General features: G+C 35.9%; 2 protein-coding genes across 2 annotated transcripts; one reads left to right on the top strand and one right to left on the bottom strand.

Annotated features, from left to right (window-relative positions):
* Positions 1–149: 149 nt before the first annotated feature.
* On the bottom strand, positions 150–9314 carry LOC135623794 (uncharacterized). The gene is made up of 9 exons (XM_065127140.1): positions 8903–9314; positions 7691–7818; positions 4295–4351; positions 3944–4057; positions 2718–2786; positions 2532–2615; positions 1770–1928; positions 527–607; positions 150–424 (listed from the first exon to the last, which is right to left on the bottom strand). The coding sequence occupies exons 1-9, from the start codon at positions 9171–9173 to the stop codon at positions 347–349; spliced, it is 1041 nt and encodes a 346-aa protein (XP_064983212.1). The 5' UTR covers positions 9174–9314; the 3' UTR covers positions 150–346.
* Positions 9315–15444: 6130 nt separating this feature from the next.
* LOC103999451 (uncharacterized) lies at positions 15445–18063 on the top strand. Its single transcript, XM_009421204.3, has 4 exons — positions 15445–15587; positions 16559–17038; positions 17253–17411; positions 17698–18063. The coding sequence occupies exons 1-4, from the start codon at positions 15474–15476 to the stop codon at positions 17782–17784; spliced, it is 840 nt and encodes a 279-aa protein (XP_009419479.3). The 5' UTR covers positions 15445–15473; the 3' UTR covers positions 17785–18063.
* Positions 18064–18286: the final 223 nt, after the last annotated feature.

Below are 18286 nucleotides of genomic sequence, written 5' to 3'. Positions count from 1 at the left end.
GATACATGACGACATAATTGAGAGCTTATAGATCCTCTCAGTCAATGAGAGATTTTGATTAAATTTTTGCATCTAATTAGCCAACAAAGATTGCTGCATGTACACAATCCAATGGGTTTGTATGTCATCAGCTGCATAAACACGTAATGTGAGTGAATAAAATGTTCGAAATTGAGAATTTAATCCAAGATTCAACCCCATGTACAGCTAAGAACGATGCCTACTCACATAAAGGCATTTTATGCAACACAAAAACCAACTTGCTCACTAAGGGAAATACATACACAACTATATACTAGTTTTACAAAAGGTGGACCTTCATCTCTGCTTGCTAAATCGACAAGTGTCATCTTTTCAATAAGCTGAAGCATGATGAAGAGACATTCCAAGCAAAAATTACGGGTGCAATCATCAAAGTTGAAGCCTGGATCACCACAGCATGGTTAGATATGAACTTCTAGCAAGTACAAAAGGAAGATGCAAAGGATTTGATACTGGTTGGCAACAAAAAGTTGAGGTGACTTACCAGAATAAAGATGACCAAATTGTTGGCAAGACCTGCAGTGAGCTCATGCATTTGCATCTCATGTTTAATAAAACCTTGTAGCTGAAAGAAATGAACTGACATTTATCAGGTCAAGTTTAAACTTCAAAGACGATGATTAGTAATGCATCTAACAGGGAAAGAATCCAGCATCATGTTAACTAATTGAAGTTTCATCAGCCAAAAGAATTGACCATTATGAACAGAACTAACCTTACCTTGAACTTATCAACCAAAGTCCCTTAGATTGGTCACCGAGAATATTATAGTTTGGTAGCATTGGTTCCAGTGTAAAGGTATTCTCACTCCAGACTTTCAACATTAAGGAGCATGAGGCAGCTAGTTAACATATTGACAAGGAGGGAAAGGACTGCAACCAGCAAGATATCTGAGGGATGAAGGATATGTGTGCAGTATGAATTGACTAGTCATTTGAAGCATACTTACATGAGCATAGTTCAGTGGACACTACGAAGGAAGTTTAGTCTAGGTTGCAATATAAACATGTTGGAAAAATTGCACAAGGAATAATGTTAGACGTAGCTAGTATTGCCACACGGGAAATTCTTACGGATGCTGATTTCCTACTTGGAAAGCCTAAGTAGAGTTTTGTTATATTTCTTATCAATCATAAAGATGACTCCATCAAGCAGAACCCCAAAAAAAAAGGCCTCAGGAAGCATTTAAGGTTGAAGAGAATATACAGAGGAGAGGAAAAGAGAAATACACAGCATACAATGTTTTACTTATAAGAAGCATAAACAAAAGGCTGAAAGCTTGTAACCACTTTTTTTCATATCTCCAGAAGTTGGATGCTATATCCGTATAACTCAAGTAGTCTGAAACTTCTGGTATATGACAGTATCTAGCAGGTGCAAAAGCACAAAACAAATCCTGACATGCAAGGAAGCCATTGTATATAGTAATGCTTGCAGCTGATTATGTAAAAAAGTTATTCACTGATATGCTAAAAGAGCTTCATGCATGAGATCAACACTACTGTAATAGTGAGAACAAAAAATTATAAGAAATTCCAGAAACAAAAGAATTTGCATCACAAATACTTATCAAACAAAGCCTTATCATTATAGGATATCCTATCCTGATATCATTGGTTATATTTACAGATGCAGAAATATCCAGATATTAGTATGGTAAAAGCAATTCACACAGATAAGAAACTATATCTGACAATCAATAAGAGAATAATGTGAAAGACTAGCACCTCATAGTGAAATTCTTGAGCAACTGACATCAAGAGTTTGAGCTGATTGTATGCTTGAGATATAGAAGATTTTGAAAAAGAAGCCCTCAGAAAGAATGAATCAGGTAGATTAACTTCTGCGAGATGAAATCGACAAATGCCCCTGATGAATCGCACAACCTAGCATGACATTGGACTAATCAGGAACAACCGATCCAAAGTCTGCTATCAGCATCAACTAGGAAGATGTCAAAACAAAACAATTTGATCTTCCAGTAGCACCTATTCTTGCCTTCTACTACTTCCAAAAATTTGCAATATAATGTATTAAACCATTTTATAAGCAGAAAAAAATCTAGCCTGCAACTGCAATCAGCACGACAGAATAAAAGGCTCAAATAAACTTCACATAGTTTATTAAATTATGTGAAGCACCAAAACATATTCCTTGTTGTTCAAAGTTCAATTGAAAAATCCTTGATTCTACTACTGTATGTAACTTAATTTCAACAAAGTGCAACAAATTTGAGATCTTTCAACAAACTTCTATAATTTTATATTATCCTATTCCAATGATGATGATGTGATTCACGACACTGAAACATGGTATACCATATACATGTTTTCCGGACTTATACTTTTTAATATTTCATAGTTTAGTTAGAACCAAATTAATTAGACACAAAAGTTTGTCCAAAATAATGTAATATTTGAAACCAAAGGACCATCTCTAGTTGCATTATTTAGACTATCAGCAGAAATGAAAGTCCAGTATTCAAGTACCTTGCTCATGGCAAACTTGCTAGGCCTTCTACTTCTGTTCATATCTTTTTGTAGACTTCTTCTAAGAACCTTTGATGTCATCATCTAGGTAACAACATAGGAAATAGATAAGCTTATAGTTAATAACTGGAAGTATTCAGCAAGTATGTCCAATGTAAAACCACATATACTGCAGTAACAATGTACCTTTGTTAATTGAAATGCCTGCTCTAATTGCCGTATTTGAATCCATTGTTCTGTAACAATACTGTCCATCTGGTCATAAAAGTACCAAAGTCTAATAATTTATTTCATATAAAAATGGTTTTAACTTCATCAAAATGGAGTTTAGAAAATAAGAATTAATTTTCATAAAGATAATAAAAGAGTTAAAAACTAAATTGCATCTTGAAAGCTCCTGCAGGAATAATTTTACTCAACTGCATGCTATGTCTCATCTTATTTCAGAAATATCACATAGGTGATGTTAAAAGATATTTATGTTGTTTATTAAGCTAATATCATAGGAAAACAATTTGATTAGCTAAAAGTAAAGATGTGGAATTTTATAACTTCTCTTTGATAGAAGGCTAACCAAAACTAATATGAATTCACTTTACTTTTTATTTGAATGTCCTACAAGCATCTTGAGGTCTAGGTCAAACATATACAACTGCTTCCAAATGAAAGGTTACGCTCTCTTTTAAACAAAAGGATAACAAATGCGAGATTGTGTATCAAAATTATACACTTTATTCCTGTACATCAATAAACTAAATGTATCACCCTATCATTTAACTATGTAGTTGGGCTATTATATAGAAGAACAATTGGTATTCAGTATGCTAATTGTTTATCATGATTTGTCAAGGTGGCAGATGTATCCAAATTTCAAATGGGCTTTTAACTTCTTTGCCCTTGATTGACCCTTTCTGATGAAAAAGATTTTTGAATCTAAACTCCCACCTACTTGTTTGAAGTTAGTTTAACTTTTATCCCTGGTTTCAAGATGGTTTTAACTGTCTCTGGTGGAAAATTCTACATAGCCCAAAGACCATTATTAAGGTACATACTGCATGCCATACCATACCAGCATTGACATGTATTTCCAACCCAGCAGCATGACCTTGAGTCCTCATATAATTTAACAGTCCAAAGACCAGGATGTCCCAGTAGCTAATTCCACAATTTCAAAAGTTTGTTCTGCATTGTCTAGGACAGGCCAATATGTTCAGAAATGTTCGTTCTGCAATATTTTGAAATCCACAAGATATAGCTATCCTGTAATTCGAAAAAAAAAAAAAATTGAAGCAACCAATAAAACCAGTGACAACAGTGATGCATTTTATTCTTACAGCATAATTTTCACATCAGCATTCTTTTTGACTGAAATATAATGCTAAAAACAAGCACACATGACTAAAAAAAATGACCTTTTTGATCTCATAATCTGTGACCTCCATTTTTTGGCTTGCATCATCTGCTGATGACTCTAAAGTCTGGATGTTATTCTCATTCTTCATTGACTGCTCCAATAAAAGTTGAACCTGCAAACAATTCAAGTTCATGTATCAAAAGAATAGATAGCTCAAAGACAGCACTCAAGAGTCGAATTCAAAGATATTGGAGTACAAGCACAACAAACTGAGAAGCATGCTCCATGTAACAACAGACTCATTCCCACCTACCACACAGGCATACATCATGCAGATATATTCATATACAGTTGAATGAAGGAAAAATAAGAGAGAGAGAGAGAGAGAGAGAGAGAGAGAGAGAGAGACCTCTTCTTCCAGAGCACTAATCCGGTCTTCAGCTTTTAATAAGTCACTAACTGATCCCTGCAAGAAACAACTTAATATAGTTATCATCCATCCATTGACTACCTACCTATGTCACATGCTAAATTATTGAAAGAAAATTAATTCGTGAATCAATTAAAAGATACAGATTATGCCCACTAAAGAACAAGACCTTAATTTTTCCTTTCTAATCATGATTTAAACAACATCAGAAATCATTTCTCAGTCCTCTACTAATCCATGATGGAAATGTAGGTTGACAGGTCAATTAAACTTAAGCACAATAAACTGAAAATAACCACTTTGAATATGGAACAAATAGAACATGGCAAAAATTTCCTTAGACTAGAATTTTTGGACCAATTAATATGCTTATGTTAAGCTGACAATTGAACATAAATTCTTCAAAAATCTTCTGTTGATGCTTCACAACTTTTAGTAGTGTTCTACAATTTAATCCCTAACGAGGCTGCATTTAGTCTCATAATGATCGAAGAGTAGGGAGACTCAATACCCTATAAAGAGCCAATACTCAATACCTCAATAAATTCTTCAAAAATGCTCTGTTGATGCTTCACAACTTTTAGTAGTGTTCTACAATTTATTCCCTAACGAGGCTGCATTTAGTCATTACAATACCTTCAGAGTTTCTTTTAGGGTCCACCATGAAAGGGCAAGACAGCATGAGATTAATCCCAGAGCCAAAAATTTTTTGCAGGTCAGAGTACTTGCACTAGTCATCGACCTCACTAATCCCTAGTGTTAATTTTTCATAAATTATCTTCTTGACATAATTATTGTTTTATTATTTAATAAAACAAAGGTTTTTATTTTGCTCCAGACAATAATGGGTAAGTGTGATGTAGTGGACCTCTAAAAAATTAAGCAAAGGAGATGGAGACTAACAAGGTATCTTTCGAGAAAATTTCAATATAAAGGAGGCACTACACAAGTAAAAAGGATAGGGATAAGAAGAAAAAGAGTAGTAGTCAAAATAAAATAATGCAAGTATGAGCAAGGGAAGGAAACAACAGGAGGGGAGTAGGAAATACTACAAACTTAACTACAAAAAGGAGAAGGAAAAAAAAAGGAGAGGGTGGCAAACTTAAAGGTTGCAACATCAGTTAGGTCAACCTCAATCATCGAAACCCAACACATCTTGAGAAAGCTTGGGTCTGCTAATCAAATTGAACCAAGCTTTTGCTGCGAAAATATAACTAGAAGCTCGGTCAACTTCACTTCAATCAGTTGAACAACCAATCCAACTGTCTACTCATAGGACATACAAGTCAATTAGATATGAACCTTCAAGAATGAACTCCCAATTACCCCTTCATCCAACCTCACCACCATTGAAAACCACTTCAAAATCTCTCCATCTATATATGGAAATAGATTCGAATCTGTAATAGCGTCATATATCCATTCCTCTATGTCATGTCACAAATCTCTTGACATCATTGTTTCCGACTATTGTTTATATTCATAGACCATTATTACCATTCGTATTAGCCCCAGGCAGGGGCATTGAATTGCAAAGTGTGATGATACTAAAATGCAAAAGGTGCTTCCAGATCCTTCCCCTAATGCTACACTTAAGAGCTTAAGAGTTCTTCCATTTGCAACATTCTACAAACCAGTATTTTAAAAAGCACTAGGCGTCAAAAGACACCAAGGTCTCAAAAAGCTTGAGGCACTAGGCATTGGCCCAAGTGAAGCAAGGCGTTTCAAAATATTAAAATATAAAAGCTATATATTATAATTAATAAATATGATCATAGAAATAAAAATAAAAATACCACATCAAATTGAAATCACATAGCCTACTTGAAATATATATTACAAGATTTAATTCTTTGACTGCTATGCCTAAGTTGACTCATAATTTGAGCTTAATCCCATTCGAGAGGATGATTTCTGACCCAAATCTAGAAATAGATGAGTCAATTGGCATCTTGATGCAACGGAATTAGAAGAAGAGTGCTATTTATTGTGTCCATCACAGATCGCGTCTTGGGCGTGAGAAAAGGTATACCGTGAAAGAGAAAGAGAGAGGAGAGATATCTCACATCTTCCAACAAGTCTTCTCCCTCCCATCCACCGCCTTCAAAACCTTATCTTTTCATCTTCTAATGAGATCACTTTTGCGTTTTACCCTCCCATCCATCGCGTCTTTTGCCATTGCATCCCCCCATCTTGCTTTTAAAATCGTAGCTTTTTGCCTTCTAATGAGATCACATCTTCTGCCCTCCCATTCGTCACCGAGCACAGATCGATTCTTTGTCGCCGAGCACTGATCGATTCTATTATATTCGCCTTCAGGTTAGTACCCCTTTCTCTTCCAATTTCTTGTCTTACGCCACTTTTACTCGGGCGCTTGCCAGAAGCGCTCAGGCGACGCTTCAATGAATTGCATTGCCCGGAGGTCGTGCGAAGCCCGAGTGCCTGAGCGCCATAGCGCCTATTAAAAACACAGCCACAACCCAACTAGCACAACCAAGTCCAAAGATAAATGGTTTCTGTTTTCACTCGTTGGTTGTCAAATCAAGTTATGTCATACAATAAGTTCCTTACACTCGAGATAAGTGATGACTTGGCTCTAAACCAGCCTCCCAAAACCCTATTCTGGACAAAGTTTGAGGATAGTGATATTATGTCCTATCAAATTCTTTGCAGTAACAATCTGACTGAAAGCCACCTGAGGAATGACCTGGGGATTAAACAAGCTGGTATTTACTTTGAAATTGCAAGCTGTTCTTGCTTCTTTTTCCTATTTGGTTCAAGTTTAAGAACGACACTAATGTTACTCTAATTGCTTATTTGGAACCATGATCAGAATCTAGGATAGGCAGGCTTGGAGATTAAGCATGCTACTATACATTTATGTAAAATGATGATCACGAGCTACTTTTTCTTTTTTTTCACATCATGTGAGAGTGGTGTAAAACCGCAATTCTTTTTCTAATGTATCATTCCATCATCAACATGAGAGTCGTACAGGGGCATGTGACCTTTATCACTGGGAGTTTCTCCTTGAGTCAAAGTGAGTATGGAAGTTTTTTTTCAGTTATCTACCATCATTCACTGCTATTGTTCTTTTACTTTGCCCCTCTCTTTCCCTTCTTTTATTCCCAATTTAGAAAATATTTCATTTACTTGTCATGAACTTGTCCTAAATAAAATTTGGTATCAAAACTTGTTGTACTCCTACGTCAATATGTTTAAGCCATGTATCGATTTAATGTTCAAATACAAAATGTGTACACATTGAAGTTCGTAAAACTTAAAACCTAAACGAAAATGCAATATGAATGTGTTCAAACAAAATGTAGTGCTGGGGACAATAAAAATGGTTGCTAAGGAATATCAAATGCATACCTTAATTTCATGTAGAGCATTCTGTAGAAGTTGGATTTTCTCTTCCATCTCCCCAATTAGCTTATACTTCTCTTCTAAATGAACTTCTTTGGAATTTATGGTTTCCATACTCTCTTCTAGAATCGATTCTACAATGTTTACCAACAACTCACTTAAATAAGTATAATAGAATTTTTGGAGTTCTACATATTTTACTTTTGACATCTTTATGATAACCAATTTCAAATGCATAAACATCATGACAAAATCTAGAGTATAACGGTATTCTGCAAAAACCTTTTGGATGACATCACAATTGCCAATTTTTGTTTCTTAGACGGAGAACTTGATTCTCCCAAGTTCATGACATTTACCATGGCCCACCTAGTTTCACCGCAAATCAAGGCCTGGTGAACTACTCTGACAATGCTAGAATGTTGTCAGATACAACATAACTAATGTGAAAAATGCTATCTCATATGTCACGAACACTTTATCATCTTTCTGCTAGTTTCATATTATCCTGAGGTTCTCTTGTTTAACTACAATACTTCTGTATACACAAGAAAAAGGTAAGTAGTGTTGACCATATTTATGTTATTCAAGTCCCTTAAGTGACATATATATTTCTAAGATTAGCTGATCCATCCTACTAAATGTCAAACTCTCCAATTCAATAAATGGATACTCTGGTCATTGTTCATGAATTGCAAAAAGGGTTAGCAATTTCATTCAGGAAATTAAAAGTATCAACTGATCAATGCTGATGATCTATTGCAACATTAAAAAAAAATAATTTCTATTCCACTGCATCTACATGCTTACAAAGTATTATCTTCGATAATAAAAAGAAGTAGCGCCTGTAAAACTAAACTTGCTTGAAGAGTAAAATTCTTGGGTAGGATTTTAAAAAATGTTTTCCCTAAAATCCCAGGGTCTCATAGAAAATCCCTATAAAGAATGGGAAATTTCTCAAAGACATTTGCTAATTTTACCTATTTTCAACATTTTCTTAGGTTAGAAACTTAATCTTCTCAACGGTAACAATTCTAAACAAAAATATCAACTATTACCATAACAAAAACATCTTTTGAATAGTAGCCGACGTAGTCCTAATTTTGGAATATCTTCTCTTTATCTAGAACACTTCTCATATTTTGAATTGAAGCATACGTAATACGGAATCGCAAATGAACAAGGAGGGAGTGGGAATTATGCTTCAGGATGAACAACCTAATCGAGCAGTCTTGAGCCTCAGGTCCTCCATCTCGGAGATCAGGGCACCACTTCCGGAGGGCGAGGTGTCCGAGATCCCCAAGATGGCGGTGAGCAGGACAGCAGAGGAGGCGAGGAGGACGATGGATCGGGCCGATCCGGACCGGCCGAGGCCGCGCCATCTTCCTCTTCCTCGGAGGAGGAGACGGTGACCCAGGGGGAGGAGCCGGAGGGGGAGAAGAAGGCCCACGAGGGAGAGGAGGGCGTTGTCCAAGGTCAGGGAAGCCATCGACGAATATGGGCTTTTCGTCGCCGTCTACAACCGCTTTCGTCAAGATCGAGATTGGAATTCAGTCCGTGTTGCGATTGGGTCGGATCGAGTCACCCTTAAAACAGTGGAAGGATGACCACACACATGATAGTTTCCGGGTTTGTTCGGCCCGGCTGCAGCACAGCAGTTCAACTCTGGACTCCTTATCACTCAACTGGTACTTGGCAGTTCACCCGAGCTGACTCACCAAGGCTGACTCGGTATATATATATATATATATATATATAACAAGAATTGAGGCAAGATATGACAGTTGCTCTTTCTTCGCATATCTACTAATCACACAACTTGATTGGCCGTAGACATTTGTCTCCATCCTAACCTGTGATGCAACCTTACTCCTTTCATCTTTCTCCACTAGCTTCTCCATCATATCCTGTGATGCAGCCTTACTCCTTGATTGAATCATTCAATCAATCACATCCCAAGTCAATTCCTACCTGCTACTCTATCCTACAGCCATGGGCTCACTTAGTAGTAGAATCTGTTTATCCATATATTCCAAAGACACCATGAAGGCAATCTGTTATCCATGTAGTCCATTTTAGCAGATCTTCACAGTAGAAGAGAGAGCAACTAGGATCTCAGAGAGTTTTTCCACCACAATCAAATTTATCAACCTAGATCACGGCAAGCTAAATTTGAAGGCAATAAGAATACTGCTCAAGCTACAGGGCGTTCTTCATGGCTCCTACGAAAAAGTTCCCTACACAATGGTCAGATTCTCTCGTCACAGAAAGCCTAGCCAATTCAGTAGCAAAACCCTAGTTCAGACAGGGAGAAGTGCAGGAAAAACCATTATACTTGCGGACTTGTCTTTGATGCAGAAACCCTAGACTTGAGAGTGGCATCAACTACGTACGGAAAAGCACTGTACCTGTGATTGCGATGGAATGAGGATTTTACCATTTCCAGGCACTGATGGACCTTACCATTTCGGAAAACCCATGACGGTCAGAGACCCACCAAAGCAGTCGTGGGGCAATGTGATCCCCCCATGGCCATGACGACATTACAAATGCATCAAAGGTGGTGCACGAGAACCAACAACCTAGATACTGTGTGATGCATGAAGCTCATACTTGGGTGTTGAGGACGGATCGAGACTTGACATGAAGAGAGCAACGTCTTCTGCTTGGCCGTTTCCGAGTGAAGCACAAAGGTCACAGCCTCCCACAATCGTCCAAAACATGGTGGACTTAAATTGGATTCTATCCACTTTGTGTACGGAGAAGTATCCAACCATCGAATTCCTCTCATCTCCCATCTCGCATCTCAACCATACTTCCTGAGGGGACTCGACAAGTCAAAGACGGCTCCACCTTCAGAGCAAGAGACAAAAGACATAGAGTTGGGAGGTAACTTGATCTGCACAAGTGGAAGAAGATTCAAGTCACGGATGATGCATTTAGAATAGTCGCCAGAGTATCATTTCATGGAAACAAGCTCTTGATGCAGGCAGTGGAAATGGACGACAAACATCATTGGCGGCGAAGAAAGCTTGTCCTGCACTTGGGGACACTTCTTTGTCCCCATGTGCAGCATTGGGTGATCATCTCAAGCAGTTCATGAATCATGCTTCAGTTGCCTGAGCTGGAACAGGAGATCTGGTTGTCGTCCCATGGAGGCAGGCCAACGTGATGAGGGACCGGGACACTTGGGAGGCCGGCAGAAGGTAACAAGACCGCGGCATCGGACGGCCAAAATCAAACGACACAAAACACATCGTACCATGATTGAAGCTGGGAATAGGACTGCACAAGGAGAGACACATTAATTCTCATCAGCATCACATTTCTTTGGTACCTCCTCCTTAGACTTGGGGTTTGGGGCTCATTAAAGGTGACCAGATGATTAGAATCCTTATCCTTTGTTAGATGCATCAGTTCACGGGGGAGCTCAGTAACGTTGTGTGGAAGGTAGCGCTAGTGACGACGAACAGTATCAGTAAAAAGAAGGCATGTCATGAACTCAGGAGCATTTTGTTGTTGTTGTTGTTGTTTGCGATCACGCGTCTTAAAATAGCTTAATTATGCAGCAGTATTATCCTGTTGGCTTCCTGCACAACTCTAGAAAGAAAAGAAAAAGATAATAATAATTAAAATATACTTTCGATCTATAGTGGACATGTATTTATATTAACCAAAAAAATAAAATATAAATTTTTAAATAAGAAAGAAAATCAATTATAACTTAATAAATCTTTTCAACCTTATTCATGTACCAAAAAATCAATCACTTATCTATTTATCTTAATCTAAATTCTTATATTTTGTTATATCTAATCCTAATTATTTGAATTAATTCTGTCACACCTCCTTAATTCAAAATAGTTGAAACTTGAAGTTGTTTATAGTAAAAATAAAATTTTTCTTTTGCTAAAGCTTTTGTAAAGATATTAGTAAGCTAATCTTCGTTGTTGCGGTAATACATTTAAAATTTTTCTTTATCAACCAGTCCACAAATGAAGTGATATCGAACTTCGATGCGTCTGGTATGCTCATGGAAGATAAGTTTCTTCGTCAAATAATAATTGACTTATTATCATAGTAGATTTTAGTTAATCTATCTTGCTTTTCTTAAAGATCTATTAAAATTATTTAAAGCTAAATCGAGTAGCAACATACTTATACTTCGCTTTAGAGCTTGAGAGAGCAACATATTCGTACTTTTTTGTTATCCATGAAATCACCCCTTAGCCAAGATTAAGACTTAGAATTATATATCCCCACGAAAAGAAGAAATTGGACTTAAGTGGGTGTATAAGATCACATTTAATAATAAAAAAATATAAAATCTATTTAGTTACTAAAGGATATGCTCAAATTTCAACTCAAATATCAATATAATAATTTTGTACTAACAATATTTTTCGATATATCTAATTTTGTTACGATAAAAATATTAATGAGTTTCTTTATTTCTTTAATTAGAGTTCCTTTGACTCTCATTTGATCAACCTCATCTCCTACCTAAGTGTTAGATTATCCACAACTCCTATCATTCTGATGTCTCCATTGAGATCTAGTCTTTAATTTTTTTTTTATCCATCTAATCTATTTTCATTTGAAGAGCATATTACTAAATTTTATCTGAAGATTTATTTACTTTTTGTTCATGAACTAAAAGCGACTCATTAATTCATCAACAAACAATATACTTGTATTTTTATATTCTTCTATAGTAGTAGGAATAATATCAAAATTTAAAGATAAACTTTGTAAAAAAATTTCTACTATTATTTGATCTTTTAGGTTTACACCATAAGACCTCATTTGGTTTACAATAGAAGAGACTTGTAAGAAAAAAATCAATGATAAATTTAGAATCTTCAGTTTTAAATTCACATCGGATAATTTAAAGTTTTAAAGTTTTTACTTTATCTGTACCTCCCAACATACTTTTTAATATTTTCTAAGCTTCTATTGATATTCATGTAGATATAATTCAAAAAACTAGGGACTCATCTATTGGTTGTAGTATATAGAGAGCTCATGCATCTTTCTGTATATTCTCATTTATATGATCTTCAATAATATTGGGATCCTGCATATTATACTCAATAAAATTATTTTATACCAAATTCATCTTCATGAACTAAATAGAGTTCTCATTTTAACAGTCTAAAACTGATAATTTTTATTTTTGAAGATAGAAAGAAGTTGATTAGAAACACTTACTCCAAAGTCTACTATATATATATATGTATATATATATATATATATATATATATATATATATATATATGTATGTATGTATATATATAATTTTTTTTGAATTTATTTATTTATTTTTTAATCGACGTACTCCTATTGATCTTCTTCGAACTAGGTTTTGATATCACATTTGTTGACTTCTCGAAGAACTCCAGGAAGAAAGGGAAGAATATAGTAAAAGGAACAATAAGTATTTTCAATCTGCATGGACTCATCTAAGAACACATACATATGTTAGCCAAAGGAATAAAATATAATTTTTTTAAATAAGAAAAATACTAGTCACAGTCCAACAAATCTCCCATCCTCATCCTCATCCATACCAAAAGGCTAATCACTCATCTATTTATCTTAATATAAATTCTTATTTTTTATTATATCTAATTTTAACTATTTAAATTAATTTTATCATATTCATTCGTTGGCCATAAAGCTTAGTCGTAATATAATTCCTACAAGGACAAATATATGAACTCAAGATATGTTTGAGAGTGCTAACAACATTATTAAATTTATCTTATCATATCTATCACCTTAAACTTTTAGCTGAGCCAATAAGATCATAACTATCACCTTAAGCTCTCCAGTTTGCTAAAGGCATGTTTTTAGCTGTACCAACTCCACAACTAGCTAAACTTGTCTATGCCCTTCGAAAGGTCAGCCAACCTATTCTCCTCGTACAGTATGAATACTGCTTACAGCCCTCGTGAGGAAGAAGAAGAAGACAAAGAAGCAGTGAAGGGCACAGGTCATAAATGACTTGAAGAACAATGTTACTGCTTCCCACGGGCAGACTAAAGGCAGTGGAGGGTGCTGTCGCAGCCATAAGCAAATTACTTTTAGAAACAAGTAGTGGCACGTGAAAGATTATCCTGAAATATATCCATTTGGCTCTTTGTGATCTCAGAATTTTCTTTCGTTCTTCCTTGTTGATTGGTAAGACATCAATAACGCCGAACTGCATGCGAAGTGATAATACTTTTGTAAACCTCCTGTAGTCAGCAGTGTCAGTAACATATTATTCTTCCTTTTGTCACCTTTGAGTCATTTGGTCAACAAATCTACTAATTCATGTTTATTTTTCCTGCTCATATATATATATATATATGATAATTATTTTAAATTTGTTTTTTTTTCTGACCCTCTTTTCTCTCTCTCTCTCTCTCTCTCTCTCTCTCTCTCTCTCTATCGATTCTTCTTTTGTCGTGCGCCAGTTATTTCGTGTCCCCTATTCCTTTGCACTGTCTTTTTCCGTCCATCTTCGACACTCCAATTTTTTTATCCTTTGCTTGTCTTCCTCCGTCTCCTTCTGTGTCATCACTTCCTACTGTTCCTGCTCGTCCCCTCTCTTTCATAAACATTAATCATCTCATCTTGTGGTCCATAGGAAGCATAAGGCTCTTTTCAGTAACTTGTAGCCTTTGAGTGACCTCTACAGACACATTGGCAGATAGACTACATCAAAACATGGGCAAGCTGAAACCAGCCAAATTGTCACATATAAGACGATAAAAGAACATAAAAGCCCCACCCACCACATACATAACATGTCTACATCTCTTATTTGTTAGGTTATGATGTGATTTTTTTCCTCATAACCTAATATAATTCCTTTAAAGATTTTTTTTCCATTATTCACTATTTAGAGTAATATTGCTTATCAAATCATGAGTCCTCGATTTTGTTATTTTATCTAGTGACAGTTTTTAAGTTTTCTTTTATCTTTCCTCGTATCATTAAATCGCTAGTCTCGATTCGGTTTAGTCTATACACATATAGGTTATCTTTAGACAATTTTGCGTGGTCCATTTTTTTTTACTTTTAGTAGTCAAATCTACAATGCATTCAATGAAATATCTTAATATGCTCAACACAAGCATTCTTTTCTCAGTTGGTCATCTTCTAATACAAGAAATAGTAAACATTTTGTAAGATTGATACAAGAAAATTACATCTTTCTAGCTCTATCTTTTTATGTAGTTAAGAATTTCTTATATAAATCTATCTAAAAAAATATGCCCCCCACAGATATACTTGCAGTCCAATAATATCATCTTATCAAAGACTAGTAGTCAAAGAGTCTTAAACTTTGACTGGTCAAGAAAATTATTATATTTGGGTGAAGTGGAGCTAGCAAAATTCAATATATACATATACATATACATACATATTATATACATATATATATATATATATACATATATATATATATATGTGTATATATATATATATTCCCTTGAAAGTCAAGATGGTATATTTTAGATTTTGACCAAGACCACCTTTCCAAAACTCTTCCCTAGTCATGTATTTGGTGGTTTTTGTCTTTTTCTTATCTGTCCCTAATAAACTTATATTTGAAGTCAAGATGGTATATTTTAGATTTTGACCAAAACCACATTTCCAAAACTCTTCCCAAGTAATTAATTTCTGGTTTTTGTCGTTTTCTTATCTTTCCTATTTCTTGAATGATGATCATCTTGTATTATATACTTCCCACCTTCTCGTTCTTGTAGTTCAAGTTTCCAAGCCAAGAGAAAGATAGATGTACGCCATGCAAAGCTTTCCATCAGTAGCAGATCACCATCTCCTTCCATTCACAGATGTCGGAGACTTCGGCCTCTCCACATACCTTCCTTTTGCTGCAGCTTCCAACCTGGTATGCACGCGTTGCTCCCTCGTTCCATCCCTTATTGTTTACTTGGTTCTGCTGCTTATGTTTCATTTCATGGTTCTTAATTTCCAGCACACTAACTTCGATCATTACTCAACTAAGTCCTGTAACCTTCTCCTACACTTACATATACTAACATCTTTCTCCTTTTTCCTTTCGTTTGATAATCCTCAGAAGCATGCTAGTAAAGTATATTTGGTGGTTTATGGTGGATTCTTGTATAACATCATTTCTATGTATGATTTGATTTGGAAAAGGAATCCCAAGTGACTTCATTTGCTTTATGCGAAATGAAAAGTTGCAGGAAGGAGATTCTGGGCATTGTTGATTCTGTGCATTATGATCTTGAGTACTTCCTCTCTTGTTTTCTTAATTATCCTCCTCTTTTCTGATATAATGTTGATGTTGAATTCATTGGTCTCTGTGTTATTGGAAGCAGCAATTTGTATGGAACATCTTAATAGTGTTCTAACAGTGAAAAATGTCAAATTAAACCACGTGATAAAAATGCATACTTAGAAGGACATTCTCATCCAGTCTGAAGGTGTAGTAGTCATAAACAGTACAGGTACTAGCAAATGGTCTTTCTTGGCACAGAATAGAATGGAAGAGAATGAGAACGCTTGTCTTATTTTGAAGTACCTCAAAATGGATTAAGTGTTTTATTCGTTTGTTTTATGCATGGTCTTCTTTTGAGGCAGAAAGATATCTCATGCTATATAAACTACATCATTCTGACTTCATCACTACATGGTTTATGTTGTGTAGTCAATCAGGATTTTTTAGTGCACATTGCTTCATCAGTGGAGGAATAGTATTCCAACATTTCCTTCTAAGCTACATCATTCTGTTCCTTAGTCGTGTTTTAGGATCACGAGAAATTAAAAGAGATACTTGAAGAGAACTCAGAGGTTCATGAAATTTAATGAACTTTTAATTTGATTGATTTTTGACAGAGTAATCTGGTTCAGACATGTGCTATCTCTGAGTATGACTTGGGAGAAGAAGGAGATCTGTTCAAAGCTCCAAGACCCATACTAGAGGAATCAGTACTTGCGTTCGATCCCATAGCGGCTGCCACATTACTGTTATCTGGTTATGGAAGTAGCATCATGACAGACAACATTGAGATAGTAGATATGGAGTCAATCCAAAATGGAGATCTCCTGTGTGAGGCCTTCTATGGCTGTGAAAAGGACCTCCTTGTGAAGTCAGCTCATGTGCCGGCACCTGAGGTAGTAGACTTTGTGCTCCCTTCACTGCAGGCAGAAAAAGAAACTACGGTTGGAGAAAGGAATTGCTTCTCTGCAGAGGGGCCTTTGCAGAAGAGTGACAGCACAAATGCTTCCAGCGTCGGACCATGTTTACTTGATGTTCATGAAGTGGATCTTGAGGCTGCGTTTGGGATGAGGACATACAGTGAAGGAGATATCCAGGTCAGGTTAAAGAATTCATGACCTCCTGTATCAACTGTTATCTTTCAATTGATAGATGAACATTTAGCTGGCATCAATTAATGATTTACAGAACCACATCACAAGTAACAAAATAAGCCTGAAATCACTATACAAAAAGGTTTCGAAATTTCTACAAGGCATCCTTAAGCTTATGAAGATGTTGCTGGTCATTGATTTTGAGCTTTTCTGGCAGAGTATTGGAGTCGATAGCTATGTTCATGGTGATATCAACATTGTCCCTACTTTTAAGTTGTCATCAACAATAGAGGATGTGAAGATGAAAGAAAGAATCCAAAAGCTTTCCAGGTACAGGACGAAAAGGACAAGAAGAAATTTTCACAGAAGGATCAAGGTGAGTTACCATTTTCTTCTTATGGGCTATGATATCAAGCACAACAAGAACAAATAATCTACATATAGATTGACAATTATACACCTACATAAGTCATATCACACATCATGTCTGCTTCATCAGTTGATGTAGAAACAATCAGATGCTAATGACATCTTTCAATCAACCTTTGGGTTCATTTGAGCTTCACTAAACACAACTGTGGAGGAACAACATCTGACACTGTGCACCTAACAGTCCCCTCATTAAATTACAATCACAGTGATCATAACTCTGCATTTTGCAGTATGTATGCAGAAAGGTCTTGGCAGAAGGTCAGCCTCGCGTACGTGGAAGGTTTGCAAAGAAAGAAGGCAGGTGTGCAAAGACTTGAACACTCTCATGCATGTTGCAACCTGTAGAAGCAATGAATAGATGTGGCATCGGCAAGTAGCTCCCACTGTAGGTAAATTTGGTTGATGGTTTGTATTAAGTATCTATGTGTAGTTTTGTAAGTAGGCAGGAATAAGATAAAATCTGGCACTGTGCACAGCTTTCAAATGATAGTTATGGGCGTCATGTTGGGCTGTATTGGTTTTCCTCTTGGAACAAGCTTTGATGTATATATTTCTCATCTTTGAGCCACATGAATTGAGAATTGTGGTGAATTGAATTATGCATGTCAATTAATTTGTCCACAAGGAGAATTTGGAGAATGTAGGACATGACAAACTGTTCGAGCTAATGCTTCCTGTTTCGTTCTTTGCCATAACCTTAACATACACAAATCCCTTCAAAATGCTCATGGTTTCTCTTAGACTATTTCCTGCCAAGGCCTTTTTTAACCAAACCTTTCATGTATAAATAGCTCAAGGTTGGCATACAGTGAATCGACT

Source organism: Musa acuminata, chromosome BXJ2-9 (assembly GCF_036884655.1).
Source record: "Musa acuminata AAA Group cultivar baxijiao chromosome BXJ2-9, Cavendish_Baxijiao_AAA, whole genome shotgun sequence".
NCBI classification, from domain to species: domain Eukaryota; kingdom Viridiplantae; phylum Streptophyta; class Magnoliopsida; order Zingiberales; family Musaceae; genus Musa; species Musa acuminata.
Note: the sequence above shows the minus strand (reverse complement) of the source record. Positions and strands in the feature narration are given on the sequence as shown.